General features: G+C 34.1%; 1 protein-coding gene across 1 annotated transcript; it reads left to right on the top strand.

Moving 5' to 3' along the window:
* Positions 1–7,668: 7,668 nt before the first annotated feature.
* Positions 7,669–8,886, top strand: LOC142225330 (odorant receptor 33b-like). Its single transcript, XM_075295104.1, has 2 exons — positions 7,669–8,405; positions 8,463–8,886. The coding sequence occupies exons 1-2, from the start codon at positions 7,669–7,671 to the stop codon at positions 8,884–8,886; spliced, it is 1,161 nt and encodes a 386-aa protein (XP_075151219.1).
* Positions 8,887–10,939: the final 2,053 nt, after the last annotated feature.

Here is a 10,939-nt window from a genome sequence, read left to right as displayed (position 1 = left end):
TTTCCAAAATTTCTACAAAGAGAGAGAGAGTCAGACGATTTTGTCTTAAGCCAGGCAAACAGTCCTTGTTTTGATACATATTTCATATATAACCATATTGCTCGGTTTGTCTTTGTGATATACAAGCAAAGAACATCTCCCGTTCAGGAAATGCTGAACATTCTACTTAACGAAGATCGCTTATTTGGACACGTTTACCGGGTGCTGTCCACTGTATCGAATGTTCCTTGGTCACCAGTGTGTACGCCGCAAAGCACTTGTATTGCTCTGAAATTATATCACGGTTTCTTTTTTACCTAGAGTTAGTAGAGGTGTAAACAATCGAGCAGGTTTTGACAAATATGGCGATTGACAGCCGTATTTGTCACTAGAAGTAATTTTTTCCAAATCCTACTAATTCAGTAGGAAACGCGTAAGATACAATACAGTTGCCTGCTCTGATTTTACCTCTATCCTTACTTGTCTTTAATTTAAATCATATTAAAATTCGTATTATCTTTCAATGAGAATTAACTTATTGATTTTTTTATAGTACGATAGCTACTAAAATAGCTAACGTTTCGAATAGTTGTGGCGAGGAAAATTCATACAACCACCACTGTTTTCACGTTAAAATGGGGTGAACTGTTAGAAATTATCCAAAATTTTCTATCTGTTTAGGTGCAGATAGGCAATTTTGTAATGTCACGGAGCCATAATCAAAATAAGATATAATTTTCGTTGCGATGACGTGAATGAGTTTCAGGTATTTATATCCTACAACACACTCATATCTCAGCATGATTTTCACACATGCGAATACCAATATCACAGACAGATATGAATGAAAAGGAATGCAACTAATATAAGGAATTAAATCCGGTATACATTTCGTTCGAATGCATCGGTTGGTTGGCCATATTACCCACTAGCATTAATCAGACGCACAGCATGTTCGCTTTAGAACTTGAAACCACTCTTTGATGTAGCAAAGTTTTCTAAGTATTAGCATACCTGATTATTGGCATGGTTGGTTATAGGTGAATGTTATGTGTATGCGTATATGGTATCCGGTTTTTGAAATCATCATTGTGACAGTGTATGTGTTAGTGAGAAGCATTGCCTTAAGTGATGCAGCAGCATCTACATTCGTTGTTAGATTATCATTGGTTGATGCTGGCAGGCGAATGTGTAAATGTGTGACAATGATTCATCCATACATTCATTCATTCATTTATGCATATCATTTGCATAATGGTCGATGTAAGCAAACACGAATGTTTGTGAAGGTCGAAGTGAGTTCGAATCGAATATTAGATCGTATCTTACAGGAAATGAGAGTTTACAGGAGAAGTAAAATAAATTTGCTGACAATTAGAATTGTCGAAAAAATGTTGTACAGCAAAAAATAGTAAATCATATTATAATGAAGTGTTAAAATTTCATTAATAAAAGCTTTGCTATTAAATCAAAATATCCTTATACTATGATACGAACTGAATCTCTGAAGATTAATATGGCTGTGAAAATGTGTATGTTTTTACAGAAATGGCTTTGATAGCTGGCGAAATGTTATAAACTATGAAAAAATTCAATTTAAATTCTACTACAGAGGAAACTGCTGAGGGGTGTAATTTTGTTGATGTTTTCAATCTGGTGTATGAATGCAGAATCTAATTTATTCTAGATGTTGATTGAATTTTCATATTTTTGTGTAATGAAATTAAATTATGAAAAAAAAAACTATTTTCCTGTTCACATTTTGTTGAAGCAAATACTAATGGCATTTTTTGAGGGACAGGAAACTTTAAGTTGTTTTAGAAATAACTCACACTTAATCCACTTAACCAGCAAAAAAGTAAGAAAGATATAATTGTCCCAAAGAGCCCATCCTAAATGGAATTGAAATGAATCAAACATTTATTTAGATGTGTAATTGTTAAAAAAGTACTAACATATATAAGAGGTAGTTTGAGACACAGAGGAACCAACATATTGGTTGCATTTAGAAAATTTTAATTTAACTGTATTACAAACGCCGATTGAATAAAATTTAATAGACATATTGATTTGTTTTCTCACTTGTCGATTGAAAGAAAACAAGTATATACAGCACTAAGTTCGGCCGGGCCGAATCTTAAATACCCACCACCATGAACCAAATATTAGGGTTTCCTTTGAAATTTCAGGAGGGCTTGAGGACTTGAGGACACTTCCCGAAGATAAATTTAAAGATTTCACCTATGAGGACTATATCAGATTCTGGATTTATAAGAACCATTTTTGTTTGAGTTTTGGAGGAATCATTAACATCTCTTGTGAGTGTGCAAGAAAATTATAAAATAATCAAGAGATTTGAAATCTTAAATCTGTAGAAGTAAAATCTGGAAATTTTACATTGAGTTTCAAGCAATTTTCATGATCAGTGCGCCTTCTACACCCTCAAGAAGTGAAGTCGGTCTATATGGTGGCATTACCAAATGGACCGATAAAAACTTAATCCGATACACGTTTTTGTGAGCCTTAAATACCAGAATATTTACAATTTCAGGCAAATCAGATAAAAACTACGGTTTCTAGAAACCCAAGGAGTTAAATCGGAAGATCGTTCTTATGGGGGCTATACTAAAATATGGACCGATACTCACCGTTTTCGGCACACCTCTTTATGACCCGAAAATACCTCTAGATTTCCAATTTCAGGTAAATTGAATAAAAACTGCGGTTTCTATAAGCCCAAGAAGTAAAATCGGGAGATCGGTCTATATGGGGGCTATACCAAAATATGGCACGATACTCACAATTTTTGGCATACCTCTTTATGGTCCTAAAATTCCTCTAGATTTCCAATTTCAGGTAAATTGAATAAAAACTGCGGTTTCTATAAGCCCAAGAAGTAAAATCGGGAGATCGGTCTATATGGGGGCTATACCAAAACATAGACCGATACTCACCATTTTTGGCACACCTCTTTATGGTCATAAAATACCTCTAGATTTCAAATTTCAGGCAAATTGGATAAAAACTACGATTTCTATAAGCCCAAGACCCAAAATCGGGAGGTCGGTTTATATGGGGACTATATAAAAACCTGGACCGATATAGCCCATCTTCGAACTTGACCTGCCTGCAGACAAAAGACGAGTTTGTGCAAAATTTCAGCGCGATTGCTTCATTATTGAAGACTGTAGCGTGATTACAACAGACAGACAGACGGACATCGTTATATCGTCTTAGAATTTCTCCCTGATCAAGAATATATATACTTTATATAGTCGGAAATCGATATTTCGATGTGTTACAAACGGAATGACAAACTTATACCCCCGTCACCATTCTATGGTGGTGGGTATAAAAATGGAGAATGTCTTTAGCGCCATACGAAGTTCAAGATGGACTCATTTGTGGCAGAATTTTCAAATTTTAAGAAATTCACATTTTAAGAAATTTGGTGGGAAATACGAATTTAGTAAATCTTTAGGCTTTATTTGTGTATAAATTTTTCTCCATTTTTAGTTCATTTAACTAGCGTACGCAAAAAATGTTTAAAGTCAATGAAACTTTCGGAAAACATAATAATTCCATGAGCTAACATAGAGTTAAATTGGCTTTAATGGCCTAGAGGGTTCACTTATTTTTGAGTGTCTATGCTTATCGAATACGCTGCACGATAATAAGTGTCACGAGAGACACTCTACACCAAGATGGTGTATGTTAGGCGATATCGTGATCTTAAGTCTATCTAACCGATATCGGTATCTTAAATTTATCTAACCGACTGGTTTTCTTATGTTTCTCCTTTTCCATTTGCACTTTCGGGATTTTTTTTACGTTATTGAGCTTGACCACTGAAGAAACCAAATAAAGGACATAACTAACTCACTTTTGTTAAATGTCCACTTCTCTGAAACAATACTCAGTAGCTTATACAGGTGGAATCGCAAAGGACAATTTTGTTATCACAATGCGCTTGTTGGTCGCAGTACGTCTACTACAGCAGACAGCAACCACCACACCTTACCTAATCTAGACTTTTAAATGCTTCTCGTTAGCCCCTTTCACAGTTATTCATATAATTACGAACGCAATGATGTTGAATAATTAAAGGTCTTATTATCAAACAATTAAAAACTTTTGTTTACACAATTTGAACATAAACAATTATTAACTGATGGGATATAGTCTCCTCCATCAACCAAAAACGGTTGTTATTTATTTTAACCCTTTTTTTGATAGATATAAGCAAGGTAATTAAGTTTAATTTTTTTGGAAAATATTTAAAACTTGTTAAGGGAAGTATTGCCATACAACATAAAACATATTTGAAATAGCAAAAAAGTTTATGTATTTAAGTGAGTTAAAAAGGGATAACTATTCTTCAAATATTTGTGGCCCATAATGTACATTCTCATATTCCTTAAAGAAAGTGAAGTAATTTTAATATTGATATAATTTTATGAATTGAGACTTATTTACTGCATCATTATCTGTATATTACGAATTTCTCTATTATTGCAAAATAAAAAACAATAATTGGCATCAATGAGTCATTGAAATGAATAGATCTTTTCAAAATGATTTGAATTAATTTACTTAAATGAAGACATTCATCATCATATAATCTTGTAAATTGTAAAATCTGTATATACATATGTAGATTATTTGCAAAAACCGTACATAAAATCATTGCCGAGATATAATTGCATATTCATAGTGATATTCAAATGAACTTTTGAATTATTAAGTATTTGTATTGTGTATGATAATTAATGATATTTGTGTATGATAATTAATGATTATTACAATTATTACATATTGAAATTTATCCGACTGGATGTTCATTTTGAAGAACGCTTTATTGTTGTAATAAGAATTTTCTCAGGAATGTGTTGCGGTAGGGCCGACTCATGATCGATGGTGGTATCATTAAGTCAAAATTCACTACCGACATCGTTATGTTTGGAAGGACGAATGTAAATGAAACTTTTGAATCTTAATGTCAGATTACTACTCGTACAAAATGATATATACAAATGATGATATAATGTGTATAGTTTATGCAATACAGGAGATACGTTTATGATGCTCTGCAGAAAAATAAGAGAAATATAAATACATAAATATGTGCGAGCGGATCGAAATGGAATTAAGCCCAGAATGTACAATGTTGAATAACTGCAAATACGAAATTGATTTTTATATTAAAATTCAAATTCAATCGTTTTGATGATATGGAATTAAGGAAGTGCCAGGTTGCAATATGATTATGAAAATAGCAACGCATTGTTAGTTGCTGTATGGATGGTTCTTGTTTGGTTGATAAACCTGTGATAAATATAAATATTCAAATATAACATGTTGGTTGATAAGTCCCCGGTCTGACACATAAATGGCGTCGCTAGTATTAAATGCATATTATTTTTATATAGTACCAACCTTCAAATGATTCGTATCAAAATTTGACGTCTGTAAGTCAATTAGTTTGTGAGATAGAGCGTCTTTTGTGAAGCAACTTTTGTTATTGTGAAAAAAATGGAAAAAAGGAATTTCATGTTTTGATAAAATACTGTTTTCTGAAGGGAAAGAATACGGTGGAAGCAAAAACTTGGCTTGATAATGAGTTTCCGGACTCTGCCCCAGGGAAATCAACAATAATTGATTGGTATGCAAAATTCAAGCGTGGTGACATAAGCACGGAGGACGGTGAACGCAGTGGACGCCCGAAAGAGGTGGTTACCGATGAAAACATCAAAAAAATCCACAAAATGATTTTGAATGACCGTAAAATGAAGTTGATCGAGATAGCAGAGGCCTTAAAGATATCAAAGGAACGTCTTGGTCATATCATTCATCAATATTTGGATATGCGGAAGCTCTGTGCAAAATGGGTGCCGCGCGAGCTCACATTTGACCAAAAACAACAACGTCTGAGCGGTTTTTGCAGCTGTTAACTCGTAATACACCCGAGTTTTTCCGTCGATATATGACAATGGATGAAACATGGCTCCATCACTACACTCCTGAGTCCAATCGACAGTCGGCTGAGTGGACAGCGACCGGTGAACCGTCTCCGAAGCGTGGAAAGACTCAAAAGTCCGCTGGCAAAGTAATGGCCTCTGTTTTTTGGGATGGGCATGGAATAATTTTTATCGATTATCTTGAGAAGGGAAAAACCATCAACAGTGACTATTATTTGGCGTTATTGGAGCGTTTGAAGGTCGAAATCGCGCAAAACGGCCCCATATGAAGAAGAAAAAAGTGTTGTTCCACCAATACAACGCACAGTGCCACAAGTCATTGAGAACGATGCCAAAAATTCATGAATTGGGCATCGAATTGCTTCCCCACCCACCGTATTCTCCAGATCTGGCCCCAGCGACATTTTTTGTTCTCAGACCTCAAAAGGATGCTCGCAGGGAAATAAGTTGGCTGCAATGAAGAGGTGATCGCCGAAACTGAGGCAAACCCGAAGGAGTACTACCAAAATGGTATCAAAAAATTGGAAGGTCGTTATAATCGTTGTATCGCTCTTGAAGGGAACGATATTGAATAACAAAAACGAATTTTGACAAAAAATGTGTTTTTCTTTGTTAGACCGGGGACTTATCAGCCAACCTGTTACTCTTCTATAGATGGACAGAATTTGCACTTCACAAGAAGTCCTTTTGAGATGATTTATAGAAATTCCGTTTTTACGCAGTTTTCGCAGCATAATAAAACTTTCTGAATTTTACTGTGCACAATAAGAACAAGTAAAACATTGGAAATTTTCTATAAATCTTTAAGAAGAATTTCTCGACAGTAGTGGAATTTGCAACAAAATATTTGCTAATATTATTCAAACCATCATTAGGTTAGGTTAGGTTGCAGCCCGATGTATCAGGCTCACTTAGACTATTCAGTCCATTGTGATACCACATTGGTGAACTTCTCTCTTATCACTGAGTGCTGCCCGATTCCATTTTAAGCTCAATGACAAGGGACCTCCATTTTATAGCCGAGTCCGAACGGCGTTCCACATTGCAGTGAAACCTCTTAGAGACGTTTTGAAACCCTCAGAAATGTCACCCGCATTACTGAGGTTGGATAATCCACCGCTGAAAATCTTTTTGGTGTTCGGTCGAAGTAGGAAGCTAACCCACGACCTTGCGTATGCAAGGCGGACATGCTAACCATTGCACCACGGTGGCTCCCAACCATCATTAGGTAGAGATCAAAGTCGAAAAAGTTAAGAAACTTGTATTTTCTTAACCTTCAACTACCGAGGTGGAATATATACTGTGATGGTGGTAAATTTTGTCTCTTAAATTCGTGGAAAATATTGGGAAAATGGTTTTTAAAAAGTATTTGCTTTTAATATGAATTAGATAACTCATTTTTGATTGACTTAACAAAAACAAAACAAGGATTAATAGCGTTCAATAAATTAAAAATATATATATTTACAAAGCCCATGCAAATTCTTCTTCTGAGTTAATTTTACACATTTTCAATGTTTTTTGACTACGTTTTTTGATGTTTTTTGGTTTACAAAAATACCTATCATTTTTTATTTCATTAACATTCATTTACGTACGTATCTCTATGCGGGTTCTTTCTCCAATGTCCGCTTATATAATTGATAAATTGATTTTTTCAGTTACCGATATACACATTGGCTAGCAGTCACCTGACATTTAAAAGAAAAAAATGGTCGACACTAATCCATACAGGACGGATAGTACAGTACTCTTCAAACCATTCTGGTTAGTATGGCGGGCATTGGGAGTGAATATGTTCCAGAATGCATACAACAGTTTCTTTTATGACGTCCTATTGAATTTTGGAGTTACAATATGGTATCCCGTTCATTTAACTGTGGGTTTGCTAACATTACCAGATGCTGGTGATGTTTTTAAGAATCTATCGATGACCATCACCTGTATTGTGTGCACCTTTAAATATTTCTGTATGAGGATTAAGATGAAGGAATTGCATAAAATTGAGGATTTACTCGGACAAATGGACGAAAGAGTGGAATCCCAAGACGAGTATACATTTTTTACCAAGGGTCCACAAAAAATGGCTCAAAGTATAACAAAGTTATATTTTTCCATTTATATGGGAGCTAATGTGGTAGGTATACTCACTGTGCTATTGTATCCGGAGAGACGCCTCATGTATCCGGCTTGGTTTCCCTTCGATTGGAGTTCTTCATGTTTTGTCTACTCGTTGACTTTGCTCTACCAAATTTTTGGAATTACAATTCAGATAATGCAGAATGTGGTGAATGATAGTGTAACTCCAGTGGTTCTATGTTTGATGGCAGGTCATGTTCGCTTGCTGTCTATGAGAGTACGAAAAATTGGCTATGATCCATTAAAATCAGTACCGGAACATCTAGTGGATTTAAGAAACGCCGTGGAAGATCATATTCGATTGAGAATGTATGTACATTTGAATGAGTTAGCTATAAGTATTTCTTTGATTTACACTCTTTTTAGACTCATCAAAACGTTGGAAGATGCCCTATCAGTTGTCCAACTTTCTTTATTTATTTCAAGTGGCTTAAATATTTGTGTGGCTCTGGTCTACTTGCTTTTCTATGTCGATACTTTAGTGGGCACATTATATTACTCAATTTTTCTAATTGCGATTATTTGTGAAATATTTCCCATTTATTTTTATGGCAGTATATTGCAGCAGGAATTTGAGGACCTTACCTATGCCATTTTTTGTAGCGACTGGATCGGCAAACCTTTAATCTATCAACGTCACATGCAAATCTTCCTGCAGAATACTTTATCCAAAGTTAAAATGGTTGGTGGTGGCATTGTGAGCATTCAATTGGAGACATTCTTCTCTATTTGCAAAATGGCTTATTCCTCTTTTACACTAATCCGGAATATAAATAAAGATGTACAATGAGTTCAAACCACGAAGTGTAACATTATATTTCTCTGCGTAATTATCACATTTTTTTAAAGAAATAAATGAAAATAATTTTAAAATTTCTTGAGAGTTTGTTTGTATATAAAAGTCAATAAAGAAAGACATCAATTTTTACGAGGCTTAAAGGGGTAAAGTGTTTGGTGCCTTAAACTCACGTAAGTCAATACAGTCTCAGAGACAAGAAAAATATGCGATGTAAGAAATCCTTTTATAATCTCAACACAGTCTACATTTGATAAGCAATATGCATAAATCCATGCAAAATTGAAAATTTGGTATGCTCCAATTGTTCCAAACAGTCATGTTTGTCGGCATGGAAAACCCAAATATATTATATTATTTGACCTAAATTCATTACAAATTTGTTTCCCTTACAGGCCAATAGTTCAGCAAAGGTCTCTTTTGTGAATGAAAGAGTAATATCGGGTCAGCATATTCTCCTTGTATTTTTCAAATATGAAGAGCAATGCATTTGTAATTAATCATAAAAGTGAATCACAGTAAGTGGTTGGATTTACATTGCAGATTGAGGAAGATAGAGAGAGAGGGGCAGAGGAATAGGGATGGTGTTATAGCTAATGATTTTCGCCACCACCACATTCATCATTTAAAAAGTGCTCATGGCCTGATAGTCTGCAAACCTCCTGGACTATTCTGTTCATAATAACATAGCAGCTAGAATATTGTTATGATTGCATATAAATTGTATGGGACGAGACTTTTTTAATTAATATTGTCGCAATGTGTTCAATTATTGGAGAAATTATAGTCCGGATAAAAGATATTAAACAACAACAAAAAACAATATTATTGAAAACGTAACATCTCAATAAAAAAGAGATATCAAAAGTGAGGCTTGGATCCCAAACTTATGATCTCGAAGTATTTCACTGCTTCCATGATCATACGTTGGGATCATCTGCCATGAATTTTACATGGACTATGACGGAAAACTCTTTGTATAAGGCAATATTTTAGTTTGGAATAAATATTTTTGGAATATATATTTATTTAATAATTTGTAAAACTAGTACAACAAGATGATACATCTTATAAATTACAGTACTAGATTCATGTTTTATCAGAAATAATGTGTAAATGTGTTGGTGTAGGAGGAAACATATAAATATTAATATAAATATAAATATGAAAAATTATTTAATATAACAATTTTTTTTTAAATTTAATATTTCGATAAGTTAGCAATATTTTATACTCTGAACAAGATTGTTAAACAGTTAAGAAAATATTTTAAATAATTCATTTTTAAAGCGGATAGCATTGCTTGTAGTTTGCAGTTTGAAGGGTAGGGAGTTCCAAAGACGAGTAGTGTATATGAAGAATTGCCTTTCGGATACTAGTGATCGTATCATAGGATGTATTATTTTCAGTCCTCTGTTCGAAACTGGATACAGTTATAGAGGTTTGGTGGGTTTTTAGTATAAACTATTTTATGAAGTTGAACCAGACATTTCACTTTCAACAAGTTTTCGAATGTAATATTGAATATTTTATAAGCATACTCTGATATTAGGTCATAGCGTCGCTTGTTGAAAATATATCGAGCAATGTTGTTGTAGGCAATTTTTAATTTTTGGGAGTCTGAATAGTTTGAGCTTGCAAAGGTTTCACATCCGTACAAAAGTTTTGGAATTAGATATGTTTTTGCTAACAACATTCGAATGGGTTGCGGCGTACTTGTCCGAACAGCCCATAGATTACATAGCATTCCGTGAACATTTCCGACTGCGCCAAGAATATGATCTGACCATGTAAGTTTTGAATTAAATATTATTCCCAAAATTCTTATGCGATTGAACAAAATCAATTGCAACATATTCAATGCATAGTTTGGTAGAGACACTTTCAATTTCCACTGTTTTAGTTTTTGCTATAGCCAAATATTTTGTTTTTGAGGGATTTAAATGGAGACCATTATTACGAGCCCAATTTTGTATGAGATTTAGGTCTGAGTTTATATAATTTATGCATGATTCAATAGTGTGTATATGGGCACTTGTGTAAACTT

This window comes from Haematobia irritans, chromosome 2, assembly GCF_050003625.1.
Source record: "Haematobia irritans isolate KBUSLIRL chromosome 2, ASM5000362v1, whole genome shotgun sequence".
Taxonomy (NCBI): Eukaryota; Metazoa; Arthropoda; class Insecta; order Diptera; family Muscidae; genus Haematobia; species Haematobia irritans.
This window is presented reverse-complemented; position numbering and strand designations above follow the sequence as displayed.